The sequence below is a fragment of the Perissodus microlepis genome, chromosome 16 (assembly GCF_051167445.1).
Source record: "Perissodus microlepis isolate ML-2025 ecotype Zambia chromosome 16, ASM5116744v1, whole genome shotgun sequence".
NCBI classification, from domain to species: Eukaryota; Metazoa; Chordata; class Actinopteri; order Cichliformes; family Cichlidae; genus Perissodus; species Perissodus microlepis.
In genome coordinates this window covers 7,558,832-7,582,217 of record NC_140476.1, presented here as the reverse complement: position 1 = coordinate 7,582,217, position 23,386 = coordinate 7,558,832, and the positions used below count along the sequence as shown (strand labels likewise).

At 40.2% G+C, this 23,386-nt stretch overlaps 1 protein-coding gene across 2 annotated transcripts in view; it reads left to right on the top strand.

Moving 5' to 3' along the window:
* The window catches only part of LOC146370363 (inactive dipeptidyl peptidase 10-like), a 248,284-nt gene that overhangs the window by 86,553 nt on the left and 138,345 nt on the right, over nt 1-23,386 (top strand). Inside the window, exon 1 of one of the 2 annotated variants that reach the window (XM_084954817.1) lies at nt 18,251-18,745. The exons of the other annotated variant lie outside the window; for it this stretch is intronic. Within the exon in view, the coding sequence (XP_084810943.1) occupies nt 18,689-18,745 (57 nt within the window). The 5' untranslated portion in view covers nt 18,251-18,688. Of the gene's footprint in view, nt 1-18,250; nt 18,746-23,386 lie in introns of those variants that run through there. 2 annotated transcript variants of the gene reach the window in all.

Sequence of the window (23,386 nt, the reverse complement as noted above, 5' to 3'; positions counted from 1 at the left end):
AGTCAGGTTCAGTGCCTGAGGTGGAAAAGCAAAGGTCACTGAGATAGGATCTATATCTGAATGTTAAATTCCATCACTAAGAGTGTTTGTTCACATATGAATGTATGTGCAAAGCAAATAAAAGGCTCTACTTTTGTGTAGAAAATTCTCCTCTTTGTGAGAAGAATAGAAATCCAGTAGTGATACTTATTTGAAGTGCTCTGCCAGCAGTGAATCAGACTGCAGGTCAGCAAGTTCAACCTGAACATCACTGGATACATTATCCACACTGCAAGTGAAATCATGTGCATTTCACTCTCAACTGTTTTGACGTCTTCAGTTCGCCTTAAAAAAACGATCGTGTCGGGCTCCAAACATGGGTGAGAGCCAGCTGAGGCGATCAGCTGATGGTTTGGCTTCTTTCACTGTTTCCATGTGAGCAAGAATGTTGCTCTCCAGTTGGGTTGAAAGAAACTACAACTTTCTTCAGACTGTATGTTTCAAATGCAAATGCAAGTGCCTTACAGTTTGGTGTTTAATTAATTCATGAGTGCAGTCACATCAACTGCAGGAGCAAGACCTGCCTTCTGTTCTACACCTGAATGTCCCCACCTGTTTCATGCCTATGCTGAACCACCTGATTGCTGTGTGGTAGCTCATTTCACCATGCTCAATCTCATGAACCTCGAAAACGCAACAATCTGTTTGGGATTCAGTGCTCTCACCCTGAAGAAGTTAACCACATTGTTGTTGATGTTGTAACTAAAATATTGAATTTTAAGCAGCTCCTGGTGTGTAATACAATGCAAAGATACTCATTTCTGTTTTGGGTTCATTTCAGTCATTTTATGTTACATCCTATTCAAATGTCTGAAAACCATAGAAAAATTACATGGTTTTAACACCTGCCAGTTTGTCCCATTTCAGCCCCAGTCTAACCAAGCATGCGGTCATCTCCTTGAAGTCACTCCCTGTCATAGTCCCTTTCACTGAGTGCGTAGCTGCCAAATAATCCAGAAATTCTAACTCTTTCCTTATCCCACATACATAGATAAGTAACTACACAGTGTCACAGTCATGAAGGGCTCTTGTCTTTTTGTTTTTTGTTTTTGTGGGAATTCACAAAGCTGGTCATTGCTGCTCTATTAATGGATGTGCTAATCTTGGTTTAAAAAAAAGCCCTTGTTGCTTTTTGAAGATGTCTGTTTCTGCTATGCATCAGTCTTATATTTCTCAACATATTTAATCTTGTAATGGCAATCTAAACTCAAACGCACCAATCTGTTCTCCAAAAACTACGCCCATGGCTTTACCTCTGAAAACGTCCACTTGTTGGTCAAAATCCTACATTCTGCGTCAACCTATTTTTTTTATGTGAGTTGACATCTTTCAGGACTAGCAAACTAACAGACTTTAGACTTTAGAGCTTTTATTATCATTGTGTGGTTTCTTGCACAGCGAAACTGGGTAGCTGGACCACAAAGGTGCAAAAGTAAAGCAAACAATATACAACGAGGAAAAAGCAATATATATATAACAGCTCTCATAAACATCTGTGCGCACACATTTACAGTAAAAGCAGCCTTGCATTGACATATATATATATATATATATATATATATATATATACATATATATAAAGTTCTTCAAAATAAAAGCAAAGAAAGTTGTTTTCTGATTTCCCACAAAACTGCAAAAAAAGAGTGAGAAAAAAAACAAGAATTATTTATTTGAGCTACGTAACATTGGTGAAGAGAAAAACTCAGGATGGGTCACCACAAGCCTTCATTGGTTAGGATGAAAGAAAAGATATCCTTTTATTATGTGTACTAATGTATAGAAGTCTGCAGTGGCCAGGATGGCCTACTGAGCAACTCCACCTGGAGGACTCCACCAGAAAGACAACAATCAAACATTAAGCACTGAGAAGGTTGAGGACAGGTCGTGAACATGGAGCGCTGAAGCCAGAGATATGCACAGAAAAGTACACTATGAGAGTGAAAGAAAAGGCAGAACACAGTGCAAACTAAGGGAGAGAGAAGACAGAGTTTATGCCTCGCAGCAGTGGAATTTAAATGAATGGAGAGGAGAAAGAGAAAAGATTTCCAGCAGCCTGGCCCTATAGCAGCACAACTAAGGGATGGTTCAGGGCTACCTGATCCTAACTATACTCTTTATCAAAAAAGAAAAGTTTAAAGCCTGATCTTAAAAGCACAGATGGTGTCTGTCTCCTGAATCCAAACTGGGAGCTGGTTTCATAGAAGAGGGGCCCGATAGCTGAAGGCTCTGCCTCCCATTGTGCTTTTGAAAACTCCAGGAACCACAAGTAAGCCTGCAATCCGAGAGCAAAGTGCTCAGTTGGGATAATATGCTACTACGAGGTCTTTAAGATATCATTCAGGCTTTGTAGGAGGAGAAGGATTTTAAGCTGAAGAGGAGCTGGTAACGGAGAAATATGATCCCCTCACTCTGTCTGCACTCATGCTGCTGAGGACCTTGAATGCTGGATTTTTACTTGCAATGGAGTATTTTTAAAAATAGTATTTAATCTGTGCTTTTGCTCATTTAATATGTGAACCAACAATATGAACAATAATAAAATGCATCAAAAGGTGCTGTAGAAAATAATGTGACACAGCACTGTGGTGTTTCTTCTGACCCAATTAACACTTCAATGTGTCTTTTTTATTTGTATTTTTGTTTGTTGTAGTATGTGTACAACAAATGTGCAATTTCTTTAATAGCATCACTCTCACCACTGTTATAGAGGGTTTCTTTCTTTCTTTTGTTCTTTTTTTTTTTTTTGTTTAACCACAACAGGCATCTGTGAAAAAATTTTAAAAACTCATTGGTTTGGGCAAGTAGTGTACAAACAGCAAACACCGAGACCAGCTGGTAAACTTAATGTGTCCATCCATCCATATATCCAGTGTTTTCCAGTTCTTCCTGGACTGCTGGAGTCCTCCAGTTAGAGTTGCTCAGTAGGCCATTACGGCAGACATTCTATAAATTGGTACACATAATAAAATAATTTCAACTCTTTGTTTTTTAGCTTAAATAACAGTATCATCTGGTAATAAAGAGTCACCTGTTTCTTTAATGTAACTATTTGTGTTATTGCTGTCTATATTTTCTGCACATGATTTATCAAAGTGAGAAAAGTCCCTTTGTATCTGTAAGTTTCCTGAATGTGAGGTTTCATGGATAAGGTGACAATGAAGGCATGAATGAATCAAACTGAAACCTGAGACTAAACAAACCTAAGTTCCACATCCACTCAGACTGAGTGGACTGGTATTCCCTCTGAAGAGCCTGGTGGAGGGCTATTGCTGCTGTTGCAGACACTGGCCCACTTAAGGGCCACTGGTGAGTTTCTATCTGGGCTATCATTGATCCCAAGGCAGCTCCCAGTTAATGTTTAAGCTACCTAGGGCTAGCTGAGCACGAGCAACACTGATCCTCACTGATCTCATCTGCAGTCTGCCTCTCCCGTCTACTTTTGTACCCAAGGGGGAAAAGTTTGCTACTCTAATTCCTTCCATGTCTGAGAAGAACATGCACACTTCTGTTAGCTCAAGCTCTTTACTCCTTTGGGGACTGAGCATGGAGGACTGTGGATATGACTCTAGTTGTAAGAGACCAGAATATTTCTTGCAGGAAAGGAGCCAGTGATGTTGTTTTGAATTTTATGTAAGATGTGAGTATTTTGCTGTGCTGCATTCCCTTCTAAATATGTTCACACGCAACTGGAAAGGTAATTTTAGCCAATCAGCATTTACTTATGATTTAAATTGTTGTGTTTCCTCAAATGATACAAGTTTTAGCTCCTTTTTGTTTTTCCTTACTGTTTTGGTATGTTTGCATTAATTTGCTTTCAGTGGAACTACCACAAACATAAATATACTATACATCATACAAAAATACTGAGCAGAAAAATGTCATATTTTTTGCAGTGAATGCGAGCGATGCTATTATAAAGTGGTTGTGATGATTGCATGTCACCACAATAATGGCTCTCAAATTCAGTGATTCACTGAAGGATTACAGTGAATCACTACAGTCAAAGTAAAGTATGAGAAATATTAATAATTACAAATATTTGCATGGTAAGAATTAAGCTTGACTTAGCAGTTCATTTTGTGTAAGGTGTAAGTGCATCCTGAATTTCGAGGCTCTGTCTGATACTACAGCTGGATCATGGCCAGCTACAAATGCAGAATAGAAAGAGCTGCCATATTTTTGATTTGAATATACCAACTTTCCCACTAAGAGACCTTACTTTGGTAGTTGGTCTCGAATTTTTGTTTTATTTCCTTTTTTTTCTTGTTTTCTGCTAAAAGGAAATCACAACAGTTTAGTCACTGATGACCAGCTAACCTGTCCCTTGTCTTGTGGTTTCTCTGTTGGTAAGAAGGCCAGCTCTGTATAGTTATGCCAGTGTTACCAGAGTCTTGTACCTGGACCTGACAGGCGCCAAGTCCATGACTGTAGACTGAAACATACAATGTTGGTGTTTTCTTGCTCTCGAGATCTGCTGTGAGCTAGATGGTCATGCTAACCAGGACCTTCAGCAGTGGGGAAGTGGTCATATGACAGTGCACTGAGATCGCAGAGGCTGGAGGAAAAACATAACAAGTGTCCTTGCCAGTTACAAAAGTTGAGTTAGAGCTTGTCCACAGGACGAGAAATTCATGGAAGAGCCAGCTACTACTACTAGTGTTATTTATGTGGAACAAACAGCAAGAAATAAAGGGAGCAGATGCATCCCCATGTCTCCACTGCAAAGCAAATTCACTAGCCAGTATTTTCATTGTACATTATAAATATGCATCCATATTTATTGTGTTAATGTTTCACTTACACGACATGAAACTAAAGCTTGAGGATTGTGGGTTGTGTTTTACCTGCTTCTTATTGATTCGTCCATCTCCACCACCCGCCAGTCTGAGAGGGTTATGCTAAACTACCCCAAGTGCCTGAGTTTCAAATATTACCAAAGCTTTAAAACACCTTATCAAAAGCATTCAGAAAGCATCTGGAAAAGTATAAATTTGTATTTCATATGGAGTTCAATTAAAGAGTTGTTTTCTCGTTAGGTTTTGAATAAAAGCCTATATATTAGTTGTATTATTAGGTTCAAACAAATGCAAATATGTCCATTTGCATCTGCTTGCACATGCAAACTCCTTCATAGCAGCTTTTATAATTGATTCTTCCATCTTTCAGAAAAACCCCTTCCTTTATTTTTTAAAGATTAGAATATTCTGATTGGATGGCTAATCCCTTAGTCGAGTCAGCAGCATTGCAGCCTTGAGGAAAAGAAGTATTAAGGGCTTTCACAGTCCCTGAGGGAGACCTCAAATACCTCCCAGTTTCACAGTGACAGTCTCTCGTTGTTAAACTTTGGTCTAAAGAACTTATTTTATATGACTCAAAATAGATATTCTTATGTTGTACATGCCTGGTATAAGCAATCTATGCATTGCCTACAGGCGTTCCTGTCTTCCCTGAAAGTACATCTTTAAGTCTTAATGTCTATGAAATACACATATCAATCTAGCGCATATTTTATTGAAATAGCATATGATGCACGAGTCAGAAAGGAAGGACATGTAAACCAATAGGGACCATACCATGCTATTACATTAGAACAAATCAGGTTTTGCCCAATCACCTCAGAGCCTGTAGGCGTGAATATAATGAAACATCCTTATGTGCAAAACTCGTGTCAGTAATTAGGATGACTTTACACAGTGCAAGCTGCCTTAGCTTCTGAAACATTGCACCCAATGTCGAAGAATGCCTGAGGGCTTTTTGTACCCTTTACACTGAAGCCAAATTCTCGCCTACTTCTGTTGATCCATGATGCACAGAATTCAGAAACAAGCTTTTGAGAAGTGAGAATGCTCAGTGCTTCGACTCCGTCACAAGAGCAAATGAGGCAGAGTGTTTGATCGTAGAGGAAGGGCTGGAGCTTCCCGTAACGACCCAGAGGCTATATTGATTTAGAATAAGGCTTTGTGTCTCTTCTAGCTGCATACATGCATAACTTGCCTTCATTATGTTTAGTGCAGGGGGCTCTTTGCTTATATTTCCAAGGCAGGTTTGTTTTTAGTGGCAGAGGATGGAATTAGGCAGAGAAGTGAGGGCAAGTGGGAAAACAAACATTTTAAATTGCAGACAGATGGCTTTGTTTTAAGTTGTAGTTTTGTGTACTTTCACTGACCTGTGCTTTAATATATACTGTGCCGATGTATGAGAGGTGGCACATGTTTACTGTAGAGTTGGCTCCATAGTGTGTGGTCACTACTATTTAAAAGTGCAAGACAATTTTCTATGTTTTTATTGCTTTCTTGCAATTCTTCGTACCTGGGTGACTCTTCGACTCACAGCGTTTATTTGTGTCCGTTGTTAAAGCTTGAGACTGATGTACCCTACACGTTCTAGTTTTGATTCTGTATGACGTTACTGATTGTGCATATCAGTAATATGGCCATGACACAGCAGAAGGTCCACCCATATTCTGACTTTTCTTCTGATTTTTTCTGGTTTTCAGCAGATGATGACCCAAAGAGCTTCAACAAGGCCCAGCACTGAATGAACAAGGTTTATTTTGAACTGTGAGCCGTGCACAGCTACTCAAATAACGTCTAAGAATATAAATATAGTGCTAGAAATGAGTACAATAGATTGCCTAAAAAGCATATTATTTAACTAAAGTAGTTGGAGTCTCGTTTTTAGAAAGCTGTACTCAAACAAGACAAATTAGTTCATTTGTTGATGATTTTTCAGGATTCAGCTCTAGCACAGCTGTAGCACGATGATAGAGCTTGCAACTTACAATACATGCACTATGTGTTTCCATGCTAATGAAAGTAAATGTTCCACTTTGTCATGTTTTGTGGCTAAAATATTTTTACACAGGTGTGGAGCTCTGTGGTATACAGCATACAGAATCTAAGCCATATAAAGCTTTGGAAACACACAATAGTTTACACGGGACAATAAGAAACACAGTATTGATAGCCTTCTGCGGTACAACCTAACAAATAGGGCTTATTTGTGTACTCAACATCAGGTGAGACTCATCTAATGGCTCTTACAAATAAGTCCTAAAGCATCTATATCAACCTGCTCAAGGCTCTAACCAGCTGGTTAAAAAATATGAGTGTGAGTGTGCTGCACTTCTGAAATGTGGCGAGCAGTATATTGTTATAATGGAGTGTGAAATGCTGGACTTTATTGATCCCTGTGGGAAATTCTAGCTTTTCACTCTCTGCCTTCCACAGTTAGTGGTTAGTTGTTAGGAATTCAGTGTTTCGGCTGAGGACACTTGGGCAGAGTGATTGCCTGTGGGTGCTTTGCTTGGGCCTATATCCAATAAAACATCCAGCTTTTCTAACATTGATCGGATGAATTTATTTGTGATGGTGGAAAAAAAAAAGGCTTTTCGACTAGTGTTTGCTGCTTTTGTTTTAAACACAGTATATGCAATAAAAAATGGAACTAAAAATCTACCTGATTCAGGTGTGTTTTACATTTTGAGGCATTCATGTCATTACAGAATTCAATATTTATTATTTACTGTGAAATATACCTGCAATTTCCACTTGGTTAAAGTTTTTGGGAAAAAAAGTAACACAATGCACATCTTCCGAATGACCTCTGTAGTGTAGCTATGGGAGTGCTGTAGAAAAGAGCAATAAGTCCACATTAGGAGACTGAATTTGTGGCTGTTGTGAAGTAACTCATAAGTTTGTCGGGCAGAAGGCTGCAGCTTCTGTTCTGTCTCAAATTGGTTTTTGCACATATTTTGCTTTTTTCCCCACTTGCTGATTTGTTTCATTTTTACTCCATATTTCCTTTTGGTTTTTTTTAACAACTTGGTTTCAGAAAAAGGTAAAATATACTCATGCATACTAAAAAGAATCATTCTTACTCCTTGCAGTTTTAGAGTCCTTTGCAACCAAGGCCAAGAGACAAATTCAGAGTGATGAAAAATGAAAAACAGTTCCTCAAACAGCCACTCAAAAGCCAGCCAGTCCCTGCAAAAATTTGATGTTAAAATGTCCAAATTTACAGCAGATATCAACGCGATATCAACCAGATTTGAATGTCACTGGTAACAAGGTGTTGAGTATTAGGCAAAGAAATGAAAATGTTCTATCTTGTCAAAAAAAAAATTATAACAGCCTGTGATATAGAATACTTTTCGAAAGCCTTGAGTTGCCCCTCATTTCTTTATATTTTTCTTCAAAGGAGCAAATGTGATCTTGAACGACAAAGTACTTTTTTGGATGTTTGCTGCTTTTTCACTTATTTTCAGTCCAGTCATTGTACCTGGTCATCTTCAGAGGAGTGTGGGGTTTTTTCAGTATCTTGTCAAAATTAATGTAATTATGAACGCAGTGTAGCACTATTAGACAGTGTTTGGGGATTGTTATGGAAAATTTAACAATAACCTGCAACACAAAGGAGCAAATGTGATCTTGAGCAAAAGTTGAGCTTGATTTGAAGTGGGTTTAATAAACATATTGCAATGTGGAGAGAACCACTGCAGTCAAACACTAGGGTGATCTCTGAATTGTAGCCACCACCTTTACATCTTACATATAGAGACGCAGACAAAGAACATTTCACAAACTCTTACATGTTGCCCCATCTCGGGGAAGGGGCTATACCTCCTCCCTCACAGAGAGAATTATGACCTTGTTTTCTGCTTGGCCGTCACCTAAGGATTTACATCCCTGATAAGCAGAAGGAGTCTCACTATCTGTTTAACATCTCCCATTACAATGGCCTCACTGTGTGTGTAGAGCATAAGGCCCCTCTGTAGTGAACATACATACAACCAAGTGAGAAAGTGACGTTACTATTACTAATGTGATATGATTAAATATGTTATTAATACAACAGAAAAGAAATCTGCTTCCACAACACTTCCATGCAGTAAAAGCTTTGCAGTGGATAGCGACATACACAGCTAAACACTATCAATAATGGATTGGCCTCCCCAGGACCTCAGCTTTGTTGAAGCAGTGTGGGATCATCTTGACAAAGAACAGAATGACAGCCAAGATCCAAAGATGGTCCTTCAAAAAGCTTGGAGAAATATTCTAAAGGAAAATTCAAGGAAGCTCCCTAAGAGAGTTGAGACTGTGTTGAAGAATAAAGGTGATCATACCAAATATTGACTTTAAAGCTCATTAGAAGTGTACAGACTCTTCTTTTATGTCTTATATACTGTCTATCCACATATGTTTGCAAATGTTTCAATAAATCATTGCCTTTATTTCCCATTGTCCCAGCAAAAATATATAAATAGAAATACAATCACCGTTCAAATACTGCTCAAATACTGGATTTGACCCCATTTTTGCCTCCAGAATTCCCTTAATTCTTCATGCCACAGATTCACCGAGTTGCTGGAAAAATTCCTCAGAAATTTTGGTCCATGTTGACATGATAGCTTCACAGAGTTGCTGTAGATTTGATGGCTGCACGTCCATGATGTGAATTTTCCTTTCCAACAGATCCCAAAGGTGCTCTTTTGGACTGGGGTCTTGTGACAAGACTGTTTGAGTACAGTGAACTCATTGTCATATGAAGGAAACCAGTTTGAGGTGATTTGAGTTTTGTGCCATGGTGGTGGCCGGAAGCAGCCATCAGAAGTACACTGTCATCATAAAGGGATGGACGTGGTCACAAACAAGCTATGTTGTTTAAATGATGAGCAGCTGCCCCAAAGTGTGCCAAGAAAATAGCTTCCTGTTTCAAGTTCAGCAGAATGTCTTGGAGAGGTCTACATGCTGAAATGCTCTGAGTTGCTGCTACGTGATTGGTTGATTAGATCTTTATGCTAACAAGGAGTTGTATTGGTGTATCTAATAACAAGGCTGGTGAGTGTCGTTAAAATACATCCTCTTATACTGGGTGACCCCCTCATTAGGATTTCATTCAGCTCATTTGACACACCCCTCGATGGTATCAACATGCACAGCGGGATAAGACAACAGTAATAAAAGGATTACACTAGCTTCAAAAATGAATGACGTTGCAATGTCAACAGCAGGGTGCCTCGGAGCTGTATAATCTGAGCCCTGTTGCATAAAATTGACTTAATGAATTAATGTTTGCTGGATGGAGCACATCGCGTTTCCTTGTAGAGACTGAAGCTTGCTGCAGCTCAGTGTGATGGCATTTGGCCCTTAATCAGTCCACCCTCTGCATTTATCCTTTCTAAATATAATTACAGTTACAGTTACTTTGATCTATAGCTAAAGATGACAAAGACATGATTTCTCCTACTATTCATTACCATTTAGTATGTCTGTTGCTACACAATAAACTAAATAACCCCGATATTCATTTTTTAATTGCAAAAATTATGCACAATGTCTTCCACATGGGCAGTTATTGGGAAGTATTTTTCAGTATTATTCTTATGGTCACTTCAAAGGGACTACTGGTGGTCATTTGGTAGCTCTGATCTTAGATCGTCTGAAAAACTGAAATTGCTGTTCAAATATGAAAGAAAACATAGAGAAAAGGCTCCTGTTTGGCTTAGTGACTGTGTAGATCTCAAGAATGACTAATCCATAAATACACACGATCATCTTTTTTTACATTACAAGCTATAAGCCTGGATCTCTGATGGTATGGGGTGTGCAAAATATCAATTCCATGATTACTGATATCAGTCAGTTTGGCTCGGTGCAGCTACAAAACAGGATGCCTTGCATCAAGGCACTCGACAGAAAACACCAATAAGAAATACGCAGTGAAATCCAAGGTCAAAAAATGTCATTAAAAAGAATGCCAGAAATACATATGACTAAAATTTTTGGAGAACTCTGTCTTCACTTGCTTGTTATCCCAGACTGAATCCTATGGCGTCAAGATCAGGCCTCTGAGTGCATCTGTTGCAGGATTGTGGCTAAACATGGTGCTACATGACTCTGGCTGTATGGACATACAGCCAGAGTCATGTAGTTCTTCCTTGTGCGATGGCGTCTGTGTTTTTACTGGATGAAACCAAACCTACACTTCGGTTGCTCTCAACATTTCAAACTTTGTTTTTGAGCTTGATTTATTTTGTAATAATAGTCATTATACGGGATTTTCTTGCACCACTTCCAAAGCTGATCAAAGAAATAAGCGTGCAGTATGGCTTGGAAATAAAATCCCTGTTTTTTTATCAACACTGCCCACTTTTATCAGCAGCGACAGCTTCCCTCTGCTTTTGAATGCAGAACTCAAATCCTACATTCAAGATTACAGGGAAAAACCTTCAGGAAGAAACAAATCACTCTTTTAGCATCTGTCATTTTGAGTGACTTTGCATTACAAGGAAATGTCTGCTTATTACAGAAACTAAAGAATTGTACATGAAGAGTACCAACCAAGGAAGAGCTTGACTGCTATTTATTAGAGAGTCAGGGTGGTGATATTGCTCCCCATCAGAAGTGCCAGCTGTTGCTGTAATAATGTGTTGTGCTGAATGTAAGCTGCTGGGGCTAAGCCACAGAAGCAGACACTGGAGTTTGGTCATGAAACTTTCATCAGCGGTGAGGTGGCGTGGAGTTCCTGAGTGTCTGCACTAAATTGCCCCAGGGTCATAAATACTTTATCAACAGCAGACACCTCGGCGAAACACCTCCCCAGGGGCTCTCTTTCCCTCCCTCTCTGTGTCTCCACCTCTCCATCGCCTCCACACTCTCCTCTGCTCTCCACACCCACACTCTCTGTCTCTGGCACTCCACAACTGTACTGGGTTGTTTAAAATAAAGTATTTCATTCTCACACTCTGGGTACCTTAAAATTCAGTTGTCACGTTTCCAATTATAATATACTCCCACACAGAATTACAGCACATCCAGAGATGTTTTTCACTCTTCATTGTTGGATTGACATGTTCGCCGTCTCTTACAAAATGATCTTGTCACTTTTTTTTCATTACAATTCACTGCAAAAATCCCCCCAAAACACACACACACAAACATCAAACATACCCAAGCAAAACTCCAAACTTAGATCTTTTAAGGCACAGACTTTGATCTTCATGCTAGCAGTTCAGCCTAGCCTGCTTAGCTTTAATGCCACCGCCTTTATTCTCCCAGTGCTGTGCATCATGGTGTTAGAAGCAAGACACCAAGAGAGGTATTCATCCAAAGAACCTCTGCAGACCAAGCTTCTGTATGAGCACATTTATGGGGGAAGGAAAAAAAGTGAGCGCTTGTTGTGAAGTGCACAGATTACACTCAAATCCCCTCATCAATCTGACTGCAATCAGTGCAACTGTAACTCAGCTGTGTCATGAATCCAGCTGAGAATGTGCTGGAAGTCATCAGTGACACAATGCAGATCGGCTCAGTTCAGTTTCGTGCAGTTTCTTTATATTTGTCTGTGCATGTTAAAGGTTTAAATGTTTAAAGTTTTGATAACTCTAGATAACATTCGGGAAGTTAAGGTGTCAGTGTTAATGTATACTGTGCAGTTAAATCTATTTTGGTTATGCCATGTTATAATCAGTTCGTTGAAGTATTATTTTATAGCCACAGACGGCCCAAAAGGTGAACGTGGCTGCTACATGTTTGTGAATTAGTGTTACAATTACAATACAGACAATTGTTTTCTGTTAAGAGCATTTACATGTGCATGTTTCAAACAAGCAGAAATTCTATGTAAAATAAAAAATGTTAACCAAACTGAAACCCCAGTCCTAGATGGGTCACCAGTGATGTTATTATATTGATTATTTGCAAATCACTTTGAACGTAAAAACATTTGATGTTGTAGTGGAGAAAAACCTGAACTCCTGACAGCAGATTCCAGATCCACAGTGAGAGAATCTGGTGGCTTCGTTATACTTTGGAAAGATGTCCCTGCAAATCAATACAACAGTCTGCTGTGTGATCATCTTTATCTGCGATCAAGCACTTCTCTCCTGAGTGGTCACTTCCAGGATGACAATACTGAAATGGTTTGATGAGAGTGAAAATGAAACAGCTGTAATGAGAATTAGCTCCTCCAAGTCTGAAGCCATAGTTCTCAGGTGGAAAAGAAAGGGTTAGGAGCTCAGTGATTCTGGTAGAGCTCACAGTAGCGCTGCTGTGTCTCCAGATCTAAAGGAAACCAGCGGGGATGTTTTAGGCTTCTCCAACCGGGTGGAGATCCCTGGGCAGACCGTGCAGACCTAGACCATCCAGGAGAGATTGTTTCTTAGCTGTCTTTGAAGAGGGAGGTCCAGGCACCTCTGCTTACACTTCTCTTCCATGACCTGGACCCTGACAAGTGTGAGAAAATGGATAAAAGGGAGGCTGTAAAATGATTTATACGCTGTTATGAGGTCATAAGATCTCAACATATTTGAACACCTATTCTGCACCAGTTTGTGCACGGTATATTTATTGGTGGCTTCACTACTGCCATTTACAAGCCGGCTGTCAGTTTGCTTGTTGATACAGAGTGAACAGCAGTGTCGTGAGGCTGAAACGGCAAAAGTCCTCCCTAAATATTCTTTTAATTTGAGGCAACCGTGGTCATTCAGTCACATACAGTGACTGCTGTTCTGTGTTTATATTAAGATTTATTTTTTTTAAAAAGAAAGAATAATGAAGCAGACAAGTAGTAAAACGTAACACTGTTGCCTTTTCACAGGGTGCTTATGTGCACTAATTACAAATAATATTTTTCTTTGTGAACAACATATGGTATATTTGGAAAAGTGGGAGATAAGCTTCCTGGTGTCTCTCAGATTACTGCACAGATTAGTGATATCACAATGTACCTGTTTCCACTAAACTGTAGCTCTACATAACTCCAGTAAAGTGAGGCATTAAACCACTCAAAAGTTTAACAGTTTGCTGAGTTGCTATACTGAACTTAAAACTTTAATTTCCCCTAAAAACAAAATAATTCACTTATCGATAAATGCTGCATTGTAAAGTCTAAGGAGGTCCGATCTGCCAACAGCCAGTTCAAACTGTATAAATATTAGCCAAAAGCTATTTACAACTAAATAGGAAATCTCACTCTGTCGTTTCTGGGAAACATTGCTCCTGCTTGCATCTTTCCATTGGTTTCTAAATGCAAACACATCAGGTTTAAAATTCATTCTTTCTCAGCAACCTGTCCTTAAAAGCAGTGTGTCCATCCTGTGTCCGCTTACTGTTTCAAAGTCAGCGGTATGCAATCTCATCCTCTCATCCAACCAAGTCAGAAACTCATAGTATTAAAGCTGAAAGAAACTTTGAAGATGCTTATGGAGGCTAACCAACTTAGATCCAACCTTTACCTTTAAATTAAACAATTTTCTAAAGGTTATCGCATATATTCATCATCCAAGCAGATCCAATGTGTGCATCACTCCCTCTTCCCAAACAGGCAAACTCCATTAGTCTCCCTCAGAAAGTGGTACACGCAAGCAAAGGTTAAGATGAATTTATGCAAATGTGAGCTCCACTAATGCACTCAACACACCCACAAAAAAAGAAACAGATTTTTTAAAATTTTATGATTATCATGTCAAATTCTTTTCAGACCCAGAAACCTTTGTCAACCATCACAGATGACCGCCCGACGCTGTTTGTACGTTTGTTACGCTGCATGTTTACTTTACATTAATTTCACGTCTCTGACATTCTGAAGGTAGAGCTGCTCAAACAGAACATGTCAATATTTGAGCGTCGCTGTTTTGGGCGAGAGATATGTTTAGTCTGCCCTCGATGCGAGTGTGAAGGTCTTCTGCTGGCATTTCTCCCAGTTCCTTGAGATATTTGACAGGGGATTTACTCTGTGTTGTCACTGTGCTGGAGATGGAAGTGAATCCAAGTTCTTCTTTCTGAAAAGCAAATTCCACATTCTATGCCCTGTTTGGACTTTTACACTTAGAAAGCAACTCTTCCAGAATGTCAGGGGCCAAAATAGTCCACTGCTGGCCCCAGGACATTTGGGTTTTTCCCTGCCAGCTAATAACCTGAGTGGACAGATGTGTGGTGACAGGGAAGAAAATGAGTATTGCTAAACGTCTCCCCGAGCAGGGATTTGCTAATCATAGCATATCAACCTGAATTAGGAATATTCACCCCGTCAGGCTTTTGCTTTTTCCTAATTGTGGGCTTCATGTGTCTGTATTAAGAACTATACACAGCATTTTAGGAGTTTTAGTATTTTTGAGGGTGGTACAGGATTGTAAGCTTTTGCAAGTGTTGCTAGCTTACAACCTACATTAGTAACCAAGCTGATTTCAGTTTCCACCTCCATTTGTTTTTGGAGGTCTGTGATACTAGAGGTGGGAGTAAAGTTTGCTCCCCTAGGCTTTGTTAGCCAGCAGTACACATAAGTGTCAGGCTTGTTTCCTGAACTCTTTATCAGCTGAAGAAGATGCTGATGTTTTGACTGAGATAAGCAGATTCATCAGCAGTCTGTCAGTCAGAAATGTGATTGTAATATAAGAACAGTACTAATGGAATGCCAATTAACAACACTGTCAGTGTTTTATGAATGGTTTCTCAAGTGAATGTTGAAATCTGTTTCCCCACAAAGTCCACTTTAACTGGTGTAGAGTGCAGAGCTGAAAGGACTGAAGCTCAAGACACAAGTTCACAATTAGTGTTGGACTGTGATTTTTCACCCGACTTCCTGGCAATTCTTATGAATAAGTGGATGTAACATTTCCAACATTTTCAAAATTCTGGGGTCTTCACTAAACGTGGAACTATCCTGGAATGTGGAAACAATTAAATTCAAAACAAACTGTTTAAAATTGTAAAGACATTTTGAAGAAGTATGTGTGGTAAAAAAAAAAAATCAACCCCTCAAAGCAGATGATAAAAATCACTATCGGTGAAGATGGACTGAAGCCAGGGTCCTATGTTAAATCTACTTTTAGCACTGTTATTGTTTGGGGATCTAAACTATTCAGATCGCCACAAACTACAACATATGGTGGTAGGTGGAAGGGGAATAGTCAGGGGCAAGAGGACAAATACATTTCTGTTGTCCAGAAATGTATTTAATTTTTAAAAATTTGAGGTCATATATGTGCTGCTCCCTGCTTCCCAGAACAGAGTCCGCTGGCGTGGTGTTGTTGTGGACCTATGCTCCAACAGGAGTCTACAGGAAAATTGATTGATGTGCTGTTCAGATCTGCCGTGCTTAAAGCTGGAAAACAACAGGTTAATCCAGACCTTTCTGAGATAACAAGAGAATTTACAAAGAAATCTAAATGTGGAAATTGTATTTATGTATTTACACTCTATAGGGTTTACATTATATAAGACAAAAAAACATATCAGAACGTTTTTGTTGTTTTCTTAGGAAAAAAGATAAGTAAATGATCAATTTTGCTTCTCTTAATACTATTGCTGCAGTAGCTGCACTATGTGGAACTGAAGGCTGACTTGGACTGACTTCCACTTCAAAGTGGATTGATTACTCCTGTCCACAAAATAGAGCACGCAGATCGATTTGTGTCTTTATTATAATACAAACAGACCACTTTTTCAACACTGCTATATTCCACTCCACTCCTGTCCAATGATATATCATCTCTGCGGTTCTACAGACGGATAACAAATGAAAGATGAAAGACATCTGAGTACAGACTCTTCCACAGCAGGTCACCAAATAATTTTATGAAAATGATGACGGCTTTCACGATCACATCAGAATAAGACTTAAAAAAAAAACCCATTTAAACACCAAATGCAGGAATCTCTTTTGGAAAAAGAATGGGGAGTATATAGTGCAGTGTATTTAGTATATATCAGTATATTTTGATTCATTTTGATGATTCGTTTTAGTCTCCCGTGAGTTTTCTTTTGAAACTGTGGAATAGAAAACAGTTTGAAGGGTAATCAGTAATGCGGGGCCAGTTTCAAACTGCTGCAGGTCTGAGAGGAATGCTTGAACATCTGGAGGCGTGTCCCTGGAGAATGTCGAGCTGTCAATGAGTGAAAGCAGGGATATGATTAGAGCACCATGCACACATGTCTCCGTCATTGTTGGAGCTTAATTTTGAGTTTACATCAAAGCTGTGAAAAATGGAAACAACAAACAAAAAATATTCACAAAATGCTAGAAAAAGGTGAAGTTTGATTGCCTTTGAAGAAGTATGTGTGGTTAAAAAAAAAAATCAACCCCTCAAAGCAGCTTATAAAAATCACTATCGGTGAAGATGGACTGAAGCCAGGGTCCTATGTTAAATCTACTTTTAGCACCGTTATTGTTTTGGGATTTAAACTATTCAGATCGCCACAAACTACAACATATGGTGGTAGGTGGAAGGGGAATAGTCAGCCACACACACACACACACACACACACACACACACGAGCTTATTAACTGTGATTGAAACCAAGAAAAAACAGGAAAATATCTAAACACTTTTAAAGATGAAATGGAGTGATTTACAGCTTACTCGTCTTTTCTTAGCCTGTGCCTTGATGCTTAATAGCTTTAGTCGATATATTTGATTGAAATTCCTGTTTATATTACTTGTTTGATTAAAGACTTCTTTCAGTACTGAAGCACATGACATCTTCCCTCCCACCCATTGCCCGCAGTCTGGTAGATGTCAGAGTGCGTGAGAGTTATTTCACCTCACAATCCCTAACAAGCTTAGTAATTCAGCAACAGTCAAACGCAGATATAAACTATTGATCTTTGTCTGGCGCAGGCGTTAGAGATATGAGCCTTAATATCACCGCCTCTCATTCTGCCTGCCTGGCTTCCATAAAGTTGAGCGTCTAACCACAGAAGCAGACCTCGCTCTCTCATAAGCCCCGCGGTGAGCTTGATACAGCGGCGGGTTCACAGGTGTCATTTCTCCGCTAAGTACTCCAAACACCGACGCGATCGTTTCCGTGCCCTGCGCGTATTTTAACAACCGGCGGCGAGGTTTTTGTGAGCCACGCTCAATCCTCCCTTTATTGACCATTTAAGCTCCTCGCTCGCCGCCATCTGAAAGGCTCCCGTATAACAAAAGCAGCGGGTTTCTGCGGCTGGAAAGCGGCCGTCTCCCTGAGCCCATGGCCGGTGTTTAATGCACGATAACAAGCAGAGGTTGGTCGGTGTTACGCGCGCCCACAACAGTAAAGAAGAGGAAGGCTTTCAGCACCGCGGACAGCTCCTGTGTGCACCTTTCAGCACATGACGCTAACACGTCAGCCGAAACAGCTCGCACTGTCTTTTTGTCTTTTTTTTTTTTTTTTGAAACTTGGGTCCTGCAAAAGCATCCCTCCCCGGAAACCATCACAAGACCACTTGAACACCCTCCCCCTCCTTCCCCTCCTCCACTCCGTCTTGGGCTATATCCTCCAAAATACCAGCATCACTGAGAGTAGACAGCGAGAGAGACCAGACACCCCGGAGAAGTGTCAGGCTGGTAAAATGTGAGAACACTCCGTCTTTCTCGCTTCAGCAAACGAGCGTGTCCGAAACTCTCCTCCCTTTTCCCGGAGGGGGGTTGATGTGAACGCACAGGGCTGCGTTGGCTTCTCGTCACACGCTTGCCAAGACCTCGCACATATTCAATCGTGACGGATTCGTCCCTTCGCTCCACCACTCCTGTTTAAGATTCCGCAGTTGACAAGACGGCGCCTTGCCCTCCCCGCCTCTCTCATCAGACTTATTTTGCGCCGAAAACGGGATTCTGTCCGCTTTTCTTTAGGATTCGACCAAGTTTTCCCTTCCGAGGAGTTTTACAATGACAGCTACCAAGGAGCAGCCGAATCAGAGACAGAATCAACCGCAGCAGGATGAGGTGGGCAACTGGCTTTTTCTTTTGACTTCCACTTTACCCTTGTGCTTTATGTTAAACTCTGCGGGATAACCTGTTCCGCAGCCTGTTCTAGCTTTAGGGTTTAAGGTCTGCTGAGAGGCCACCGCTGTGGCCACATCCACTAAGTGAAATGTGTAAAAATTCAGTGGCCGCTCGGCTCCCCCTATCAAGCAGCATCAGCTTTCTGTGCAGATAATGAGGCTGTGGCTCCAGTGCGAAGGGGCTCATTCAAGTTGGGTGCTGTACGTAGCAGCATCGAATTAATCGTGTCGTCGCCAGCTGTGCGCGGAGCTTATTGTCAACTGTCAGGACTGGGTCACAGAAAGCTTGAACGCCGTGGGCACACGCGCTGTCAGTGAAGGGGGAGAGATTGAGAGAGGAGCACTGCAGCTTGGGCGCATTGTAATTCAGCCGTTGCCTCCTGTCAGCTGCCCCCGACACCTTGAAAGAGAACAGTCCTGGAAAATCACTTTATAAGGGTGGGGAAAAGGGCGCAATGTGCTCCTTTTTCTACCTGCAAGACGCACATCAGCTCTACCTGATGTTCTCATCAGCTCATTAGCCTGCAGGGGTTAAACGTTCTCGGTTTGGCACCTTCACACAGGTGGCGTTGCGCACTGCAATGCTTTTTTTTTCAGGGCAATAAGATCAAGACTGCAACTTGACAACCACGCACGTGGGTTTGCGCCAAACTGCTGAGGCTCAATCAGCTTCAATTAATGGTCACCATCAGTTTTCTATTCATCCATCAGTTTGCTTTTCAATTAAAACAAATGAACAGTTCTATGAATGATGCAAATTCCATCTGTTTCACCCCGGGCTTTCCTCTGAGAGGTCCAAATATATTCTGGGTGCTCTTAATTGAATTCAGTCATGTAGTCCTATTATTCTAAGAAATCAAAACCTCGGCCTCATAATTGAGTTTCTGTGCCTGAAATATTAGAAGGCCTCATGAGATGTTGGTGAAGTATGACAGCTCACAGTTTTCTTTGCTCCATCCTCTATACTTAAAGCGCAGTGGATACTACTCAGTAGGGCTCTCAGGCTAATTCAAAGTCATGTTGTTGATTTCATGTGTGAGCACTGACTACTCATTTGATTAGGGATGATATTGTGTACCATATGTTCATAAATGCCAGAAGTTGTTAAGCCTGCAGGCAAGCTGACTGTGTTGGTGCTTTTATGAAGGCATTTCTGGTGTGTTTAAAAGCATTCAGTAACATAGTGGTGACTTCAAAGCAGCAACAGCATGAACATATAAGTGTGTAAGAATCACAAAGTCAAGTGATGGTATTGTGAGCAAAAATGTCAGTGAAGTGAAGTTTGAAAACACTCTGTGAGTTTTTCGAGCACTCTGTGTTGGGAGCTATTGCATAAGATTTGTGCAGCAGGCCGGCGTCATGTTTGCAAGCATTGGGGGTGAGAGTAGTGCCTTAGCTGAGCCAAAGCTATTACTGTCCCAGGCGCTGTCAACCCACAGTGAGTATGTATAGCTCTTTGGCAGGCTCTTAACAGGGTAACTCTTCATCAAAGTTGCATGAAGATGCTGAGAGAATTACAAAAGGGGAAAAGACGAAGGTGTCTCTAAATAATGGGTGAAGGAGAAAAGTGGGCCCTAAGCTGTTTTTTAAATGCAAAGTGGAGGACCGGCAATTCTCTTTTCATACTCTGCTTCTCTTTACCACAGTTGAGTCCATTGTTGTTGCATTAAAAGCATTTTTTTCTCTTTCTTTTTTGTGGTTTTGTCATTCTGACAAAAAACAGAAAAAAGTAAAAGAAAAAACCCCACAACTAGCCACACAAATAACACTGGTGGGAACTGTGTGACACAAATCCATAAAACTCTCCAGCTTTTCACTTGCTTTTTTAAGATATCTATTATTTTGTCCAGAAGGATGGCAGCCAGCTTGTTTTTTTTCCTCCATCATCCAACAATTTGCAGCAATCTGCAAGAACCACAAAAATACCTCTATAACCAAAAATCTGACCCTTCTCTTAAATATCCATCTGTGCAAAAAGCCAAATAAAAGTTTTCAAAATTCAGATACATGAAGAAAAAAAATACCTGGGAAAAGACATCATCTCATTCTTCATGTGTGTTTTCACAGACATGACTGATGTGTCGATGTTTTGTTGTTTCCAAGGACACATAGTCGCTTTTAAAGGATTCTGACAGATTTCGGTTTCTCCTACAATAAAGTGGATATATATTATAGTTCTTGGCATGTTAATAATCCAGCTAGTCATTTTGATGTATGGTTATTGGTGTGTGTAGGTAGTAGCAACTATTGTCCCTGTTACAGACTGCAACTTAGTGTATGTGATAAAATGCAAATAATAAAGCTGACTTTAGAGAGGTTTTGACTTTGGCTTAAATTCTATGAATTTTCTCAAATGCTTTCCAATGCTGTTAACGTTAATGTAGGAATCAGGTTTTCAAAAAGGAGAATGTGTGTATGAAGAAACAAACAAACAAAAACCCCAAAATGAAACAATATAACCCATTCTGTTCTTCCCCATTTTAAGGAGAATGGGCTACAGCTAAATTTCAGACTGCAGGACCTTCTGCTATTCCTGGTAACTGTTAGAGTTTGCCCCCTCCTACTTCTGTGTCAACACAGCTGAAACAAGAGACATTTTTTTAGTTCTTAGAACTCCATTTTTATTTTTATTTTTTTAATTCCCTTAGAGTAATTACTTTCCCATCATAAGCATGACATAGGTGTACTGTGACCAGTCCAAAATTAGCAATGCACACTGCAGCTTTTAGCATTTTCATTAACACTGGAACAAAACACAGGGAAATGAATCAAGGGAAGGCTTTACTGAGCCTGTAGCCAATGAGAGAAGCACTATGCATGTGATTTTTCACTCATCAGAAAAATATTAGCTTGCAATTCCTTTCAGCTTGCATATTTTAAACCAAAGCCACAGTGAAGCAACACAGAGAGAAAATGAAAGCAGGATTGGAAGAAAGTAAAACATGAGGTGACATTGAATTATCAGCGACTGGCTGGCTGTTATATCTCATCAGAGTTCCTATTAGCAGCTCAAATGCAAAAAAGAAAAAAAAAGAAGGTATTCAACTCCTGAAGGACCCCCCTTATGGTCCAGAATTCTTTGGTCTGGACTAAAGTGTTTTAAGATGCTGACTGATATGCTGGCTCTCTAAGCCATTATGTGCTGTTGTGACGAGCCGTTCTTATGCTGACTGTTAAGACCGAAAACAAAGCAGTTCACTGGGATTTGAGACAACTCTGTTTTTCTTCATTTTTATGTGTTTTTCCTCTGTGTGCTGTTTCAAAGGCTGGCAGCTTATACACTGGAAATTGTTTGTCCTATGGTGATCATTTTATGTTCTGGACTGGTGATTTGTTCAGGTGCACATGATACACTGACTATAATGACTGTATAAATAAATGTTTTTAGTGATTGACCTTGATAGTCATAAAAAGCGTTATAGGCAGAACATCTTAACTATTTTTGCTTTGCTTTAAAGAGAATACATGCAGTCAGCCAACTGTGAACGGGAGCAGTGGAGCAGTCTTGGCAGTGAAACCATACAGTGTGGCCAATCCCTCTTTAGTTTCACTGCAATCTTAGAACAAACTGACTCATTTGACATTGGCTGATCTCACGCTGTGCTGCCTCCTTTAACCACACACACAATACAGGCTGACTGAGAGGTTGACCTCTCATTGCGACCCTGTGGCCAGCTCAGACTCTGTGCAGTCAGTGGGGTGTATAGACTCAGCACCTGGCCAGACAGAGTGTTCCCCTCGGCTTTGTTAATGGAGCCGTTGCTGTCTGTGACTGGGACTAGAGGCAAGCGTTAGGAGAAAAGGATGCCTACCCTATTGTGATTAAGAGGTGTGCTTGCACACGCTGTGATCCGGTGGCCCGGGAAACTGTAATTCACACTAATGGAGAAAATGTCCTGGACACTGCTGCTGCTGCTTCAGTGGCCTCAGAGACAGTTACTGAGAGAGGGAAGAACAAAAAAGAACAGGTTGCAAGGGAACTTTGAGCATAGGTGTAAATGACAAATGGATTTAAAGAGGATCACGTGGAAGATGATGATGTGTGAGATGAAATGAAGTGAAAAGAAGATGTGTTAGTATGTTCAGGAGTGTGAGGAAAGGGACCGTTTTTTTATCAACGATAACGTGAAAACAATGTTAGTTTTGTATAATGATGAACTTACAGTAAAACACTGTGTCTGCAAACAGAAGTTTTTCATTTACTGCTTAGTGTCCAGCTAATTTTTAGCCTCCCATAAAGATAATTTTGTTACAGAGATTTGCAGAAGGAATGCTTTCGCATCAGCGACTTTGCTTTTTTTCTTTGTGCTACTTATAATTTGCCCTTTCACCCTGAAAAACTGTAATAAGAAGGAATTCTTCACAAGCGCTCATATGTGACAACTTTTGCCATAAAACTTGTGCATCATGTTTGGATAACCTATGAACCAATGAAAGACACAGCTAATGGTGTTTTTCCTTGGAATGACATTCCTACCTGACTCATCAAGTGTCACATGTAGCACCAACATTAGTGAAAATTCACTTTTTTATTTGCCTCTTATGTGATAATAACTGCAGAGAAAAAAATAAAACAAAGGTG